At 41.3% G+C, this 19,367-nt stretch overlaps 1 protein-coding gene across 2 annotated transcripts in view; it reads right to left on the bottom strand.

The window, feature by feature from the left end:
- Positions 1-16,289, bottom strand: part of arid3a (AT-rich interactive domain 3A) — a 42,583-nt gene extending 26,294 nt beyond the window's left edge. The window contains exons 1-4 of one of the 2 annotated variants that reach the window (XM_076088193.1): positions 16,024-16,289; positions 12,520-12,647; positions 3,058-3,747; positions 2,673-2,955 (exon numbers count right to left, since the gene is read on the bottom strand). In XM_076088193.1, coding sequence (XP_075944308.1) covers positions 2,673-2,955; positions 3,058-3,398 — 624 coding nt within the window. In that variant the 5' untranslated portion in view covers positions 3,399-3,747; positions 12,520-12,647; positions 16,024-16,289. The remainder of the gene's footprint in view (positions 1-2,672; positions 2,956-3,057; positions 3,748-12,519; positions 12,648-16,023) is intronic. The other variant, XM_076088192.1, reaches the window with a different exon arrangement.
- Between the last annotated feature and the right edge of the window lie 3,078 nt (positions 16,290-19,367).

Here is a 19,367-nt window from a genome sequence, read left to right as displayed (position 1 = left end):
TTACTGAGTTTGATTTGGGTTTGAATTATCAGGGGGCAGACTGTCTTCGTCATAACAGGTCGGCCATTTTTGCTTTACACAGCACAGTCACGGAGCATTATAATCACTAAAGCTGCAATTATTACTAATCACAGTAATCATCCAAGGGCCAAATGAGTCCTGTGTGAATAACGTGCACGACTAAAATCCTGTATTCACCACATTATACACTATAAGCAGCACTGAGGTTGAGAGCCAAGACTCCCGGCAAACAGATGTGACCATTGTTGCTTTGTTCCCGATATGTCAGCATGCAGGTTTTAAATGACAGCATGCAGCTTGGTCTTCCGCTCTGCTTTGTCCCACTTTAGTAGGAGGAGTTTGACATTGTGTGGGCGTGACATCGTTTTCAATCAACTGTGGATGGGGTAACTCTATTTTAACAGCCAATATTCTGGCGGACTTGATTATATAACCGTCAGCAACTGACTGACATGTAATGATAAAAATGTTCCTACCTGACATATGAAAGCCACCAACTGTTGAGAGTATCAATTCAAGTTATCCCCACATGGCTTTACAGGGGGAGGTGGACTATTTAGAGAAGCAGAGTGTAGGTTTTAGAGGAGTTATATTCCATATGCTGTGTAATTACAAAAAAACAGGCCTTAAATTACAGAATACATGGTTAGGTTTAAAAATGAAGCACATGGTTGGGTTTAAGTTGTTTACCTCCAACATACTGAAGGCATCAATGTCAGTTTCTAAATTTCTATGTCCACCCACCGCTGGACAGCTACTACGTCAAGCTGTCAAAGCTACCGTGGAGCCCACACTGTCACCAACTGCACTTCCTAGATAAATATCATCCAATTTTGGGGATAACAAAAAAGTGATTTCAGAGAAAAGCAGACAGAAGGGTCTACAATATTCGTTTGAAGGCTATGTCCTTTCTGTCAAACTGATTCAGCAGCAAAAATGGTTAAGAAGATAAAGATAGAAACTAAAGCTACAGATCACAGTGTAAAAGGGAACCACCACATCACCTGGTGATCTCGACAGAACATAATGTAATTTCGGAACAACACTGTTCCTGTAAAGCAGAGTAGGTCTTATTTCATTGTTACAATAATTAAAAACCCAAAGCAGCATATGTATACATTCAGTATACTTTTAGTAGTTAGCGTAGCACAGATGCTAATGCTAGTAAACGATGTGTAACATACTCTGCTAATGTTAGCTCCAAAGGTTTTAACGTAGAAACATTTTAGAAAGGCATATCTCCTTCCAACCTCTCCGGGTATTGAGTATCATTATAACACAGCCTTTAACCACGACTAGCGCAAAATCCAACAAAACCAGCATGAAAATGAAGAAAATCTGAAACGATCGCTTGAGAGTTTATAGAGCAGAGACGGTTAGTTGTCGGACCCCTGGTCAGAGTCTGTGTTCGAGGGGCAGGACTTAGCGATTGGGCAATTCCTAAACCAGTTTGCTCTTCTAAAAGAGTTTAGTAAAATGTAAAAGCAAGCTGCTGCTCATTCTGTTAAAGATGTTTTATGGCTTGAAATATTGCTACAGGACTACAGGAGTGCTTGAATGATAATAATAGTTTCCATTATGTCGTATCAGCTGGTTTTGCATAAAACGGAGGCTCGGTTATACAGTATGCCACATTTAATCACAGTCTAGCAGCCTTAGTTTTTAGACAAGGATAATTGAAAGGGTTTAACTGATAAATTGATTCAATAATGGATACTAACTATTACCATCTCCAACACATTTACATAGCATTTTATATTGTACTAATGGTACTAATCAATGTTTTTTGGAAATGAGATGAATATGAACTATGCGATGGCAAATATGGCAGAAAATGTAAAGAAATTGGGTATCATGGAACAAGTTTTTAGTTTTTTTTAATCGGCAGTGGTGAACAGTGAGTTGATTTTACTTTGTTCCTCTGTTCCCTTGTCTCTCAGTCTTTTTTTTTTTTTTTAAATCAGCAGCAGCACTCCATCTGAACTTGTTGACAGACTTAAATCCCTCATGTAAACGGCCCTTCTTATTACACCGGGGCCTCCCTCATAATATCCAGCCCACTAGCATGTTTACAGTAAACGCCAGCATGGTAAATCTGTTAAAATGCACCCTCCCCTCTCCCCTCTCGCTGCCCTCAGCTTCTCTGCCTCAGCTAGCAGTCATCTCACTCTCAGGCCACAGTGATTGGTAAATGTCAAGTCTTACCAGGCACTAAGCTGCTCTGCCAGTTTTATACCAGAACCTTTAACAGATGTAGCGTGCCAGAATGTCAGGTGGCAAAGACAAACTTAAAAGCCTCAGCGTAGGGTTCATCAACATCTGGCTGGTCTTAATTTCCTACACTGGCCAATTTCTTCAGCTTGGAAAGTGACCTGATGTGAGGGGTGCGAAGGCCAGATGTGACTCATTGGTCAACAAACATTTTAGATGCATCTGTATCCTTAGTGTGCTACAGCAGCAGACTTTTTTAGGGATCTAGCTGATATGATTCTTCACAGTGACAACCTGACTGCAAGAGTCAAAGCTGCAGACTTTGACATGACTGAATCTACAGTAGCAATGTTCATTTACATGTAGTTGCAAATTAAAATAAGAAGAACACACCAGGCAGTAGAGCATGAGGTAAATGAAGAAATACGAGGGCATCTTACTTGTCTGAACTGCTCTTCGTAGGTCCAGTCTCCATGGTCCTGCCCGCCTACATGGCTGTGCGTCGCGTGGGGAGGCAGGATGGCTAAGCGGGGCTCCTGGTCGACACTTGGACGGGCTTTCAGCAGCTGGGAGTGGGGATGGAGTTGTCGGTGGGGCAGCAGGAGGATGCCCTTCCCGGGAGCCACCGCGGCATGGCCCGTTGGCAGACCCTCCTCCGCCAGGTCGTCATCAAAATCTTCTTCCATCTCGCCTTCAAAGTCTTCCTCGTCCCATTTCCGTTTGCTGTGTGTATTAAAAACAGAATATTGTACAGGTCAAGGAAGAGCGCCATTGGCACAGATGACATGTTTCAGGGCAAATTGAACAAAGACATTCAGTACTCACATTTGCTCCTCCTCATCTGACCCCATCATGTCCTTGTAATGCTCCTCCCCGTTTTCATTGTCATCATCGTCACCTTCGTCCTCGCCACCGCTGCTGCGATCTGACATGGGGCTTTCCGACACCCTCTGCAGCCCGGCCGCCGCCGCACGCATGGCTGCCAGTGCTGCCATCTGGGCCTGCTCCGCCTCAGGGGCCGGGCTCCCCATCGGCTCATCCCCTCCTCCAACAATTGTACGGACCTGAGTGTGTTGGGTGGCGACTTGCTGCTGTAGCTGCTGCTCCATCAGCAGCTTGGCCCTCTGCTGCCTGTGCAGGTTCTCCATGACAGCCTGCAGCTTCATCTCCGGGGAAAGCGGCGCGGAATTCAGCGGCCTTCCTTCCCCTCCCTCCCCCACTGAAGGAGCACCAGTCCAGGGCCAGTCCGGGGACGTTGGTTGGTCAACCCTTCTGCACAGGAAGAGCGATTGCCAACCGTGTCTGTGGTGAAGCAGCTAGCAGCAGGCTGGAGGTTGGAAGGTTTTTAGTTTTGAAGTGGAAGGAGGAGGAAGAGGAGGTTGGTCTGAGTTCTGAGAAAGGTCGGCTGCAGTTCTGGAGACAAGAGGACTCTTTCTTGTATCAAAGCGTTCAGTGAGGCACAAGTAGCGGAAGTGAAGGTAGGAGGACACGAGTATGCTGACAGACTACAAAGACCTGAGGGAGAGAAAGAATAAAAAGTGTCAGACTGCTACTTCCCCACTTTTTGTTAGCATCAGCACCTTCAGTCGAAGGGCAACAGCTTTTTGTTCATCATCAAAAATGTCTCTATTTTTAAACTTTCCATTCATTAGCCAATCACTAAAGCGGACATCTTCTCTTGCTCCTCCGACATGATACAGTTGTGATGAATCCAAAACTACAGTCTCAGTTTGTATATGGTGTCATTTTGATTTTTCTATTGCATTGACTTTGTCTTCCTGTTTTGCAAACACCCTTTATATAAAGCGATATATCATGTTAAGGGATGATACGGCAGGAAAAACTCCAACAAATTATTTGGGGAACTTGATCAATCACCTTTAGATTCATGACTATTAATATCCTGACTGAAGTTTTGTAAAGTAGTGCGATGACTACAGAGCCGCCCTGTCAACTTAAATCACGACTTTAATACCCAATTTCACAAACAAAAATGCTCACTTCAGTCTGAAATCCATGTGAAGCATAAAGACGCACTTTCCGAGTTGTCAGTTGTGCAACATGTGCACGATTACTCATACAAAAAAACCAGACCAGACAGGCCGTTCACACAGGAGGACAGAGTGTTTGAGCCTCAGCAACAAGAGGAAATGAAATCACAGAACCATCACTTTCTTCACCTGGTTGGGTCAAAGCCAAGATTAATTTCAGCCTACCAGTCAGCACTGTCTCATCGACATTGTCTATAATTTCACAAGTTTGTTAAAACACAAGTAATATTCAGAGGTGTGACTCTGCTCAGGTATGACTGGTGTGTTTCCCCCTCATGAAAATGTTTTATTGCAAGTGTAGTGACACAGCGGGGAGTTTTTATGCAACATCTGTCGGCAGTAATGCTTCTCCGACGTACCTGTTCCCAAAAGTGCTCAGGTATGCAAAGCAGTGTCTGTTATAAGCAATGAGCTTCAACATGCTTGCATCAATAATGTCTGTTCCCTTTAGTCAACTGTTACAACACCACAGTGATCACACCTACAGCTCGACGGAGTGGGAGTAACGCTCTGCCCACTCGGTTTACACAGAGCGTGTTACAAATGTTAAGGAATCTGGGTTTGAAGCTCAGATCAGTCAGGCAGAGACAAGAGTTCAACCCCAAGTCAACAACGTGTGGGGAAATTCATTTCAAGTGCAGATGCTGGACCTGCTGAAGTGCCAGTCATGACAGGAGGCAGCTGTGACTGTACGCCACCACTCATCTCATCTATGCTGACTAATACGTGAACGTGTAGCCACCACCTGCCATGATCTTGGACTTTCAAAAACTTCGGGTTTTGCATTGCACTTCTTACACATGAGTGCACTCTGAATGAAAGCATGAATGAGATACAGTTAAAGTTGAATCACTAATAGAAGCAACTCAACCACCCTGTACTGATTTTGGTTTGAGGTAGTTGGAAAACAAACCTTTGCACCAATATTCAGAAACAAATAAGAAAGACAATTTATAAGGCATTAACGTTTCAACCATATTTTTTTATATTATGTCTAAGTGCAAAAGAAGCCTCTGAAACAGCATGATCAGAGTCATGAAACCCTTTCAAGTGGAACAAGCTTTCGCAAATCATTTTTGAGTCAGCAGCTCCTTGAGGCAAGATGAAGACCACATCCCATGGGGAAACTCTAGGACACCAGTTACTACTACATACAACCAGCCATGCTAACCTGTCTACAATGTGGCCACCACAGCAGTCCCTGCCCACATTACACCTGATCATCACACTGCAATGAGGAAATAATCATGAAGGGATATTGTTCTTGGGAGGCTACAAGGAAACAGGCTTGTTTTTCTCCTGCATGTGGCTCATGTGGCTCACTGGAATTACACAGAAAATCATACCAGCATTTCACGGGTATGGTGGAGTAATTACCATGTCGGCATGTTCTGAACTCAAGAGAAGGATAAACAGTATATATGCACACGTAAGGTCTCTACATAGGCTGAATAATGTAATTAAGTGCTGCTTCCATTCACAGGAAAATGGACCGTTTTCCATATCTCATATCTACAGTCATGAAAACATGATGGACAACACCCACAAACATCCAGGTTATCACTGTTACACTGCAAGCAGATGTTTTAGCCGGGTGCGATTTTGTTTCTCAGTCAGCCAGTGCAGCATAAGATCCACAGGTCTGACTCATCTGGGAATTGTGCGTCAGATATGTTAATGCGCCTTTCCCCATGATGCATTGTCATTTAGTCATCTCCACGCCTCAAAGCTGAGTAACCTCATTAATTGTGTATCAACGGCCACAGTTGGTTTATATGTGGTCAGGCAGAATCACAATGGCTGAATCACAATAGCAAGTTTGAAGGAAACCGAGACGACAAATGCCCTCAGTCCCCACGGAACGGCCAACCGGCAGCAATCAGCATACAGTTGACACCCTCTGATCAACCGGTCAGATGCCTGAGCCACAAAATGTACTTCTAAGGGTCTGCCACTACGGCAAAAAGTCTTAAAAAGTGTTTAATAAAATGCAACGCGTCGACAAAATCTCTTGTCAACAGTCAATGATAAACCCCAGCATGCACAGGAAGAAATATTTCAGTCACCCTCTATTAGCTGCATGTACGAGAAGTGTTGCGCAAGGAAACAAGAGCTGTGAAACCTGTGAAGGAAGTGACAACTGACGGAGCAGATGCAGCGAGGCAGCCTACAGATATTCAATATTGATTCATTACATTCTTTAAGGGCTATAGAGGCACGACTGAACGGCTACAGTTGCCAGATGGAGAATAGTGCCAGTTTAAACAGGATTAAACCATCTTACCTAACTGGATCTGGTTTGACAAAGACAACATGTCTCTGCTCTATTTACCTCTGTCAGTGACACATGACGGAGGGCAAAACCAAGATCTATCCATTTATTTTGCATTAAGGAACATGAGGCAAACTCACTTCATAACATCCCGTACATGAAACTGCTTGTACATGCACAATATATTATACAATTCTCACTAACCAACACGTTAGTAGCCACACTTTAAACTTGTGCGAATCAGCACAAGTTTCACTCCATGTTTGAGCCCCAAAACCATACTGGCTCTGACACCGTGTGTCTCTCTCTCTCTCAGTGTGTGTCATAAATATAATTTCAAAGACAGAAGTGATTACAACAAAGCTTTTCATTTCACTCTTCCTGTGCAGAGGGAAGCAGAAGTGGTCGCTTTGTTTCATGCCACGGTTCATCACAGACATCACCATTTCCTACACGCTAGATGGTGAAAATTACATTGCACCATTACGCGTCCCTTGTCCCCCAACCCCCAGCCCACAACCCGCCTCCACCCACCCACTTCCCTAAATGATGGTTTGATGCTTATACAACCTTTTACATATGACATTGATATAATCATGTACTAACAAGAATACATGAAAACACAGTACTAGAAAAAATGTAAAGAAGACTATCCAAAGACAAATGTGTCCGCCAGATACTGATTTATGAACAGAGCTCGTTAACAATGCTTTAGGAAGCTGGTGGAGCCACACCAACCCCTTTGGGTGCAACAAAATGTCTGAAGGTTCTCTCACATTAGGATTGAACAGACCTTTGCTAGAATGAGCTTTTAATATCCAAACCACAGCTCAGTGAACCAAGCAGTCTCAGTGGTCCAGGGATGAAACCGCTTAAAATCCCCTGCTGGATCTCCTTTATACTGTAGCCTGGGTGGGAAATCACCACTGTACTTTGGGTAATTTCTTTACCTTATCTACCATTTGGGACAGTAACCAGCTATTTTTGGGAAATTCCGCTTTGTTCAAAAACTGTTGCATGGACCAACAGAAAAAAATGAATTATGAGAAAGTTGCTGCTGTGGTCTGAAAGCAGACAGGTTTCATTGTTTCTGCCAGTCAAAGTGCTTTTACAGCATTACAGCAACCTATTTGCTTCATGTTTTTCACCCCATCACTGCAACATTCACCATATCTGAGTAGCTGTGGTAAAGGCCATTTAATAGGAAATACTTTGCAGACTAATAGAGGATTTCCTCCGCAATTCCATTGCCAGACCTTTATGAAGGCTTTCTAAAATCAATATGACTACTTGGCATCTTGTGTTTACTAAAGACTAAAGGACAAATGTAAATCATGCTGTGATGGCTGACATATGTTTTTTTTTTAAGGCGGTTCTAGTCAATATGAAGACCACTCTTCATGCAAAACAATGACACAGCTAAAAGCAATGTTTGATTTAAAGTGTCTTCTATCTGACAGCCGTTAACTGCTTCACCTAAGCGCTGACTGCTGGTCTGTTAGCTGTCTGACATGTTGTCTCTCTCTCTCTCACATTCATAAAGTCCCTCCCTTACGCTTGACTTTACATTTGACGACAGACTTTGGGGGGCACTTGAACTATGAGTATCAGACTCAAGCCTCCACCCTCTCTGTCTTTGAGCAATACAGTGAGTCCCTACCAGCATTCAGGACTTCTGCTCTATACACCACAGTGACCTCTGACCTCATGGGGAGGGCAGGGGGACAATAACAGACTATTGATATAATCCCACATTGCAATAAAGATCTTTATACAGCATAGAAAACAGCTGACTAAGACCATTAGGACTCATTGGCTGAAGGGAGACTGGTACGGGTGGCAGGGGGGAGCCAACGGAAAATAAACTTCAACAGTTGGCTGAATAAAGGGTAAAGTAGAAACGACGAGAGCTAATGGGTTAAACCTCCTTTTTTTCTAAACCCACATTTGAGAGGTAGAACATTGCAAGGTCTGAGCAAACAGGACAGAGTGATAAGAACGAGAGGTAAGGGTCTAACTCCAATGAGATAAAGAGACCCACACCGCCTCACATACATGTGTGGGTCTCTTGTGCACATGTATGCACACATAACATACAGGACTGGCTGCTTGCATAGACACATAGCCTGTCGAATGTACTCTAGAAAGAGCTTCAGAGCCTGCTAACGACACAATGCTTAGTACGGTGAATGTGCAGCAATTCATCGTTGTGGCCCTATAATTCACATCGTGTGTGCTACAAACTAGTATAGAAGTACTCATAGGGCAACACAGACATTAACACCAGAGTTTTTCCTCTGTAGGTAGTTTTGTTTCCATGCATCAGTGCAGATACATCTTGCCCTTCAACATTAGGAATAAAAGTCTGTCATTTCCTTGATGTACTGAAAGAACAAACCACTCTGCCTGAAAAAGCTGTGTGGTCATTTTGAGATGAACCGGGTGTGAGACTGGGTATTTGAATGAACGCCTCTCTGTCCTGGTTGACTGGAAAATGAGAGCTAGATTCTTAAAGTGGTAACCCACATGTTGTTTTGTCTCCACCTCGGGTGCTATAAGCACTCTTTTGCTGGCGTTTCCTGCACTTCGCTCCCTAGAGATCACGTGTAAATCAGTTTGGGTGGTATTATTAATGTCTTCCTTGGAATTTCCGTTGATGTACGTGTTGCACTGTACTTTATTTAACAAATTATCTTTTATGCTCATGCTAGACCTGTTTTGAATAAAAGACTCCAACCTGACTCGGAGTCTACAGATTATTCCTTACACAACCAGCTTCAGGGTCTGTTAGGTTTTATCATATTATCGTCGCTCATCACTTGTCATGCACCGTTTGTCAGTGTGTACTATACTGTAATGTTATGCAAAGTAGTGAAACAGGCTTTGTACTGATGTTATCAGCACATATACTCCTGGACAAATGGGATACTTCTCTGTTGATTTCCAACAGTCATGGCAGCAGAAAGTCGGGTATTTTATTTTGTAAATGTCATCAAAACGTTGTTTTTAAATTGTTTTGTTGAAAGCATTAACGCTCCATGTAAACACTGGTTCGCATTGGATATGACAGAAGTGACTGCAGTAAAACTGTAGCCATTCATGACCCTTTCTACATAAAAAGGGGGGAAAAAAGCACAAAAACAAGAAGTTGGTCAGTGGTGCTGGTCTTGATTATGTGTCCCTCACTCACATTCCTTGCAGTATTACCTCGCAAGGCAATAACACAGGCTCCATTGAGCCTCACTGCACCAACAACAAGATCATTGAGGAAGTGTCGAACAGGCTCGTCACGCACTTTCCACTGACCTCTTCCAGCGAGCAAAGGCAACACAGTGAGCCAAATCTGATTAGCCCCAGCTATGCCATAAATGAAGTGGGCATAGAGCAAAAATAATCCAGTGATCCACTTCTGTGGCTATCTATCAAGCAACAGGATTCAGCCGGGCAAGCCAGTGAGGCTCAAAGTGATTTGTAGCAACTGATGTTACAGCATTTATCATAAAAAGTCTGGATTCAAGTGGTTTCCACTTGGAAATAAGTGAAGGAAATGAAAGAAAAATGGCCTCTCTCTGTGCTGGTAGATACCTTGCAGGGAAATTTGAATTCCATGCATGTATTTGTCTGGTGCTCTTCTCTATCACACTTTACACAGAGTACAATATTAGAAAAAAAGCTACATTTCCTCTACTATCTAGATTAGTAGCAAGCAGCATCAATGGTTGGTGTCTTTTCCACTTGTGTGTCCCACAATAGGACAGGAACAAGTACTTGTGGTATTAAAAACTAAAATGTTATATTGAATATTGGCACAAGACATCAGCTATGTGTGATTAATGTAAATAAATATCAGTAAACATTAAAAACACACTGAATCACTACAAGTGGAACAAAACATTTCCATGTGGGTTAAAGTATAATATAGAACGTGTATAGACAAGTAATTATACGACAGCCCACAGGGGAAACGTACAACACATTTGAACTCTGCTATATGGAAGGACTTCCTCTAACAGCAGGAAAAGATATCAGACTTTATAGTTTCACGTAAGCTGATTCAGCTGAAAACGTCTGCTGGCATTTATGTCCAGTGGTGGATATTGACCTCACCGTGCTATAGCTTCACATGTAGACTGTAGTATTATGAGAGCAAGCATGAATCTCATTTGATGACAGCTCTGGTAGAGAAACACAGGCCACTCTAAAAGGAGGCAAAGATAGTCGCTACTAAAGGACAACAATGACGTTAGTTTGTCTTATGGACCTTTTGTTCCTTGTACTTCAAATCAACACCTTTCTGACACAATCTTGACTGTACTGGATTAGTTTTGTACAGTTGTCTCTGTACATCATAACTTGTTCTTGTATTACTCAATCTTATTGCTTCCTGTATTAGTGGTTTTACCAGAAAAATCATGTGATGATTGTATTAGGGGAAACTAATTCACTGCCTTAATGCCTCTACAACTTACATAAATGACTAATATTGCTCCTCATGTGAGCAGACTTTGCCATAAAAACTGTGGTTCAGGAGGCTGCATGACCCTGCTCAATGCACTGCTATTTTAACTCTGAACTGACCGTGTGATGACAGTTCCTCTAGTGCGGGGAGGTGGGGTGGGGTCCCAAACTGGATTATCGTGTTGATTATATGGTGACTGTGCAGTCACGTCACTGCATTGTGATCTTTAACAATGGAGTCTTTTGTCTGCAGAGGGGCGATGCATGAGTGGAAATCTTAGATAAAGACCTCTGTGCATTGTACATGGAGACATCCAGAACAGCAACAGTCACGTCTGCGTTAAATGTGGATTATAATTGAATTATGCCTTCGCTCTGCCTAATAAAAACCCATGAAGGATGCGTATCATTTGGCATGGCTCTGAGTAAATTAGATTTTGATTGCTTGGGCAGTCTTCCAGCCAAAGCAAATGCTTCAGGTTTGATGGACATGCCAGCATGTTGCAGCTGTTAGCTGGTTTCCAGGCAGACAAGTACGAGGATAGATTGCAGTCAACCGCTGACTCAAAACCCAAAGCCTACGACTGCACTAGCAGCTCAGTTCAGGAACTGCAGGGCATCCCAAAAGCTCAAACCCTTTCGTAGTCCGCTCTCAGCCTGCGTCACCGTCAGCCCTGCTGGGATTCCCCCGTGGCTCCGGCCCAAGCAGCGAAGTCAATTTTCCTGCATTTTTTGGCAGGATAACAGAGTTAAACCCCCACGTGCCGAACAGGCCCTTCAGAAATGTAGCTTTTGGCACAGGAGCAGCTGAAAACCAGCCAAGCCACGCTGCTTCCCGCTCCTTTAATGGCAGGGAAATGTGTGGTGTGGGAACACAGCACTCACTTTGACTGACACAATTTAGGCTGATATTTACAGGTGGGCTATTGCTGAAACATTCAAGTGACACAATAGGCCTTAAGGCAACGCCCATGCTCTTATAAGATAACATAAAAACAGCCTTTACATTCTTGTGAAGGATTATAGTTTGACAATGAGACAACAAACTGGTGTCAGACCTGTCGGTCTTGTCTTCGCATGTTTGTCGGTCATTAATTTACAGCCACTAACCAGTTTAGTGGCCAACTGCTAGCGACTGCCGCTCATTCTGCCTCGATGCTCGGAGGCTAACTGAAGAGGCTACTTGCATATTACACTTGCTGCTTAAACATCCCCGGGCTGAGAGTAGGTGTGTGTGGATTTCTGCTTGTAAACGTTGAAATATAAGGAGGCCTGTTTGCATCTTTATGTGTACATTGATCAAACAGAACTCTAGATCTAAATGGGATGATAAGTCCTCATACACAGACTTTTGTGTTAACATGAGTTGCATTCAACACAGTCACATCAAACACTTGATTAGAGAAAAGGCCACAGGGACCAGCTTACATGTCAAGAGAAGGAACTGTTCCAGTAAGCAAGAGCACACAACACCAAAACAACAAGACAAAAAGTACAAATACACACCAAAGCTTTGAGAGGACAGGCATGGTCGATGGCCAAGCAGCAACACGTATGTCAGCTATGGCAAGACTGACGTCAAGCTGATATTTGGTTTTCATTAAATGTGCACATCTGACACGATGAGAAATAATCTGGAAAGCAACAAATTAGAATCAAATTAGGGCTGCAACTAATACTTATTTTCATGATGAATTTATCTTTCTTTCTTTTTTTAAATAAATGAAGCTTCTAAGCTTTAAAAAAAAACAATCCTCACATTGGAAAAGCTGAAGTCAGCGAGTGTTGGGGGTTTTAGCTTGATAAATGATTGGTGGTGATTGATTAGTAAAATGATTTTCAATTAATTTTATGATGACCAACTGTTTCAACACTGCATTAGGTTTCTATAAATGTAATCTTTTTTAATAAATGAATAGATTTATTTTTCTACAGCACATTTTCAGTTACTTTCTAGTAATGTGTCAACTGTTACAGAAGCCTTTTCTTTATGACAAAGACATTTTCCTTGAGGCAAAACGTAAGATATTAAGATAGTTATAACAATCTAAAATGTTTGCATGACCACCAAGTTGTGGGCATTTCCATACACTGAAACAGACTAATAACTTTAGACGCCTGCATTACATAATTACGGCAGCCTTTCAGCCTGCAAAGACACAATAGTCAAGCTATAACGTCATGGTTTAATAACCAAAGTCCTACAATATGTGGAACCACAATATAAATATTATATTGACATATAACCAAGTCAAGGTCTGCCACTTTTTCAACACCTCCCTTTGATAGGAAACTAGAGTCTCGACAGAAATACAACACATGCGTCCATCAGATCTTCGCATCAAGAGCAACAACAAGTGTCTTTATGTAGACCTAGTTTCATAAAAAGGAGTGTTACTTATTATGTACAGCCTGCATTATGCAAAAGCAAAGGGAGGCCTTTTAAGACCTGAACTTTATCGCCGGCCATACGTTTCTAATCCACAATGAGCCAATCACAATGTAAACACCGCCCTCCACTCGCTTGCTGCAGCAGTATTTCTCTTCGTTGGAAACACGGAGCTGGTGCAGTTATGGCCCCAGGTTACCATATGCCAGATTGGACCGAAATGATTAGTGGGACAATTAATTGTCAAGCCTGTGAAGTGATTGGAGGATGGTGGGGTGCAGGGTGCGAAAAGGGCCTGAAAGAATTTCAGTGCTTAATAATCACATTGGAAAGCAGCAGGTGCCACAATTTGTTTTATTTTTTTCAACCACAATTTTTTGGGTCCAGTGATGGAATCACAACAGCAAATGATGGCTGGTTTCCTGCCAAAGTGGCCGGTTACATAAGAAACAAGGAGCAGCAAAACCCGACCAGTATTCAAGCATTCGAGTGTGCGAGTTGGTGTGAAAATCCTTCTTTCTCCAGGAAAATCGAAAAGAAAACTTTTCTCCATCGTGCTCCTGTCGACCAGATTTCTGGTGCAGGTTTCCAGGGTTCAAAATCTCATCTACATTTCATTACTGTGTTCCTGTCATCTCAGTTTCATATGAAACTGATGGGCCAATATATTGTATTCTTGTGATAAAACGGCTGTGTTGTTTTTAAACTACTATACGTTATTCTTCTTTCATGTTCTCATTGTGACGAGGTGGGAAAGCCTCCGAAACCACATTTAGATGAGACCAGAACAATGAAACTATCCACTGAAACCAGACTTTCTAACTGCTTTCACAACATATATGTTTTAGGTCATTCAGGCAAAGTACTATACGAGGCTTTAAAGCCAAACCAGCTTCCTGTGCATGCGCTGCCCCAACCCCCACTACTTGGTGAGAAACTATCTAACACCAATCACAAAAAAACAGTCTGGTTTGGTTGTGGCTGTAAGGTTTGTTGGCTTGGCTTATCCTACCAGACTGAAACACAGAGTAAGAAGACCTACTGAGCCCTTTTTGAATCCCACCACCCAGCTGTAGTACTGAAAGCAGCTCATTGTGTCCATATCACTGCCCTGACATGTCGGACTTGTCTTGATCTCAGCCACTATCAGACGCTGACAGACTCCTCTATCCACCGAATCCACCTTTGCCATTCACTTCCACAGAAATAACACTGTATGAGAAGGATTTCACCTCAGCTCTTGAACAGGCTGACATTTTGGGTGTACCTCTTTCTTGGAAAATACTGCCCTGCCAAAAACCAACATTACCACAACATTACATCATCATTGCCACTCTGCAGTGGTGGAAGAAGTACTCAGATATATTATTCAATAAGACTAGCAAAACGGCAGTGAATAAATATTCTGTTGTAAGTAAAAGTCATGCGAGTATTAGAATCAAAATATATCGAAATTACCAAAAGGAAAAGTAGGCTACTCATTATGCAGAACAGTTGTTTCAGAATAATACATCTATTTTAATTGGATCACAATTATTGATGCATTTATATGTAAGCATCACTTAAATGTAAAGGTTGGGCCACATTTTATCAAATGTATATATCACTGGGTTTCTTAATAATCTACAATAATAAATCATAACTCATATATATATATTTTTTTTTATAACTAACTACTCAGAATCTGAAACCAGTAACTGCAGCTCAAATACATGGAGTAGAAAATAGAATATTTCCGCCACAAATATAAAAGTAAAGTAGCCTACAGGTACTTTTTTTTTTTTTTACTATTAATGCGAGGAGCAACAGCCTAAACAGCAGCTTCAAATCCATTCATAAAGCCAACTTCATCCCTGAATCAGCTCACTGTTTCGGCTGTGAACGCCAACATGACATTTTACGCACCAAACTGTCACATGAACTGGCTTTTTATCATCCACGTTAAGGGCGATGGGATGTAATGACGTGAAAGGATGTTTAATGACGTTGTAAAAAAAAAAAAAAAAAAAATGGTGGGTTCAAATTCTACAGGACGTGCTGCAACCATGAGCATTTAAATCATTTTAAAATCATTGTAATTAGCAATTGTTGATATTTTAAAAAGCAAACCCATTTGCAGTTGGTTTATCCGTTATTCGCCTCTAGCTAGAGCACCCGGTAATACTGTCAATAATCTGCTTTTATTAACTCAAGTAGCCAAGTTATGGTGTTACATTTGTGACAGTATTTTAGATTGAGCCTGACATCAAGCGAACAATCGGACCGTTGAACAGTTTAGTAACTGACAGTAACGTTTAATACGCCACTCTGAATTCGGTAAAAACAACTCGGTGTAACCGCCAGAAAACCTTTAAATAAAGTGAAACACCAGCTCTTCTATTAGGTTTCATTACAAGACATGGTGCCAGTACACTACATTACGTTCGTCGTGTAACAATAGGCAGGTGAGTGCATCCGCTACTTTAACAATAATGTACACTATCGATTCAAAAAAGCTGCGTCCTGTGTGTGACGAGTGAACACAGAGAGAAGCGGCAGAAAGAAGGAAGCCACGCGAACGACAATGATACATTAGGCTGCAAAATAACGCAAATGAAAAATAAAGAGAAATGTAAACTTACCACGTCGGCTTCCGTTTGGTTTTTACACTCTTTGGAACCGGAAAAAAACATTCCTGTTTTCCCCGATTCTGAATCCAGTCTCCCCCCCCCTTCGGTTACACACAGAGCAAAAGACACCAAGAAGAGGAAGAGGAAAGGTGGCTCGTGTGTTTTTCAGCTGCAAATGAAGTGTTTTCATGTGACTGCATGATATCCACGCATTCGGCTTTTGCGTGTGATTGTGTTTTCAGAGTTTGAGAACCCGCAACGTTCAGTCAGACAGCCCGGAGAGGGAGAGGCGTGGAGAGAGTCTCCGGTCCGAACAGTCAGATCATTGGTTGACAAACAATAATCAGATGCAAATTCCTAACCTCCCCCCTCATACCCCCCCATTATACACACACACACACACGCACACACACACGCGCACACGCACACACGCACACACCACACTACACGCACACAGCAGGGGATGTCCGTAAATGCAAAGGTGTGAACGGGTGTGAATTAAAAAGTGGGCTTGCAGTGGAGAAAATAGGTGGAGATGCAGTGTTAGAGGCCCCCCACACACCCGTTTGTACGGATTGTTGGCAAAAATATATAAAATATGGTTCCCAACAAGTGTGTCACAAGATTATTAAGGCAATAACAATGAAAAGGAGCAGTTTCACAATTTATTAGAGCTGAAATGAACTATTTTGACAACGGATTAATCATCAATGTGAAAATCATTTTGTTGATGCGTGTAAAGAATGTGAAATAATCTGTAAAATGTCCAGTTTCTCAATTACAAATTGTTCCCTATTTCCTGACATCATAGGCCAATGCATTAATTGATTACGCAGCAAAATGATTTACAGATCTATCGATAAGGAAAGTAGCCGTTAGTTGCAGTCCTGCAATTATTCGTAGTTTATTTATTTCCTTTTCTCTAATTTAAATTTTTTGTTTATTCTTAAGAAATACTTTCACCTCTTCGGGCCTCTAAACATTCGAGAAAAAATCGAGAAAAGAAGTCTGCAATATACACATTTTTATATTTCTGTTCAATGTAAATTACTGTCATGGAACTGGTGGTATAATTGTGTATTGTACATTTTCTCTCAGTGTTGTTTTTTGGTGACAGTCCCTTGGTGGAGAGCCCCTGTTCAACTGAATGGATTATTTCTGTTTGGTATGAAAACTGCTTAAACCAGTCTGTAAAGTAAAGCACCACTCAGTTAATTGCATTAAACAAGCCTTTAGTATTACAGACTTTTAATGTTATGCTTTATTTTGTTTAACATAAACGGTGTCATTTAATTTCAGAAAGCTTCACAACATTCATTTTGAGAATATGAAGGTGGAAAAGTGATTAATTTAGTTGAGGGGAACTCACCTGAACACAACAGAATGTCAAAAAGCTCTCACAACTGCTGGTACGGATGTTTATCAAAGTGAAACAATTAAAACCTGCTTTAAATACAAAAAAAAAAAAGTTAACACATTTTATGTATGAGTTGATTTGGTGGCAAATGAGTTTCCCCACTAAGGATTAATAAAGCCTTTCTAATCTTATTATAGTTCAAAAATGTAAAACTGCTCGGAGAACCTTTAGCAGGAAATACGTGTTCAGAACATCTGTAATACAACAAAAACTATACAATTAAATTAGCCATTTTCCAGCTTAATCAAGGTAAGCCTGTATTTAGGTGTCACATATATGTGAAACACAAGGACTAGATATACATTTTACAGTGGTAAAAACAAAGTAAACAAAGGATCCATCCATTCATAGAACATTTTGAAAAGAACAACATTCAGCCACAAGTTAAATAAACTCACTGCTGGAAATGGTCCTTTCTCTCCTCAGCACCGTCAACTGTTAACAGCTTCCTCGCTGATTTTATAGTCCGAGTGTTCACTGGTCGGTAGCTGGTTGCAGCTGCTTACTAAAATGAAGAGCTTGAGATATTTGAAACTGAAAAATGATCCTCCCGCTGCCTCATCAGATGAAGTGTCATCCAAGACAAGAAGTGTGTTCGGATTTTCACTCTTGATATCAAAATAATCAAACGCTGACTGATGCGTGTAGTCAACACCGGAAATACACCACTAATATGTTGAGCAATAGAATAATAAGAAAAATAAGTGACGGAAGTTTAAGTGACCACAACAAAGTGCAGAACATAAATGAGTAAATATTACATCATGTGTGCTACCTGTTGTTCATTTCTACTGCTACAAGTACTACAAGTATTCTTAGTGAGACCATGGTATTCTTACTGTACTCACATGAACAGAAAAGGCCCACTTCACTGCATGTTGAGTTGTCCTGTTTCCATGTAAATACGTAGTTTGACATGCAAATATTAAAATAGTTTGTTCTGTATATTTAAAGAAGCCTCTTCTAAACGCTTCTCTTATCTGATACACGCGTTCACAACACAATGTATTTGATTCATTTGTTTTCTTGAAATGACAATGACTAATAAATCTATGTGATCATAAATTTGAATGTTTCAGTTCATGCTATCGAGCCAAATCCCTCTGAATATTTTGGTTTGAACTTAAAACTTTTAAAAAACACTTTTTTTTTAGGGTGTACACAAAATCAACACATCACAAAAAAAGACTTAAAGGAGACACATGAAGCTCATTTCCAGGATCATACTCGTTTCCATGCTTTAATGTTCAAAATCTCTATATTTGTCTCACACGGTCAGTCTGATAGCTGTGTGCGCCATCTGTCTGAAACACTCCTTTTTAGGGCATTTTAATGGATTGTGTTGCTAGGCGACAGCTAGGGTCCATGTTCACTTCCTGTCAGCTGACTTCATTCACAAACACTTTCAACTGGAAATGAACAGAGGCACATTTAGAGTTGTTACGTTTAGAACTATGAGATGGTCTGTATTTTGTGATGTCACAACTGAAAGGAAATCCTGAACGATTGAAAGATCTCCACCTCGTTGGACATTTAAATGTGCACAACACGAGGCCTTAAGAGAGGAAGCCAGCTGGATATCAATTAGCAGTATCTTTTTTAGCTCCACCTAAAATAAGTACAACAGCATCATAATAATCTAATGACATAATCTAATATTAGTATAGCAGTCACTGCATTGAGTATGTTTACTTTAATTACATATTCAATGCAGAATGTACAATGTACACTTTCCTGAATATACTTATATACTTTTAATAACATAACATTTTCAAAGCAGGACTTGTGGTATTAGTACTTTTACTGTAGTAAAGCATCTGAATACTTCCTCCACCACTGCTAATGGCCCATATTTCTTTGTACTTGTACGCCATCTAGTGGAAGTCCACTACTCTAGAAACGTATTTCAAATAGTTAGAGAGGATCATGTGTTAATATT

Source organism: Anarhichas minor, unplaced genomic scaffold, assembly GCF_050575085.1.
Source record: "Anarhichas minor isolate MPS153535 unplaced genomic scaffold, ASM5057508v1 ptg000010l, whole genome shotgun sequence".
Classification (NCBI taxonomy): Eukaryota; Metazoa; Chordata; class Actinopteri; order Perciformes; family Anarhichadidae; genus Anarhichas; species Anarhichas minor.
The sequence above is the reverse complement of the archived record's forward strand: the minus strand, read 5'-3'. Positions and strand labels throughout refer to the sequence as shown.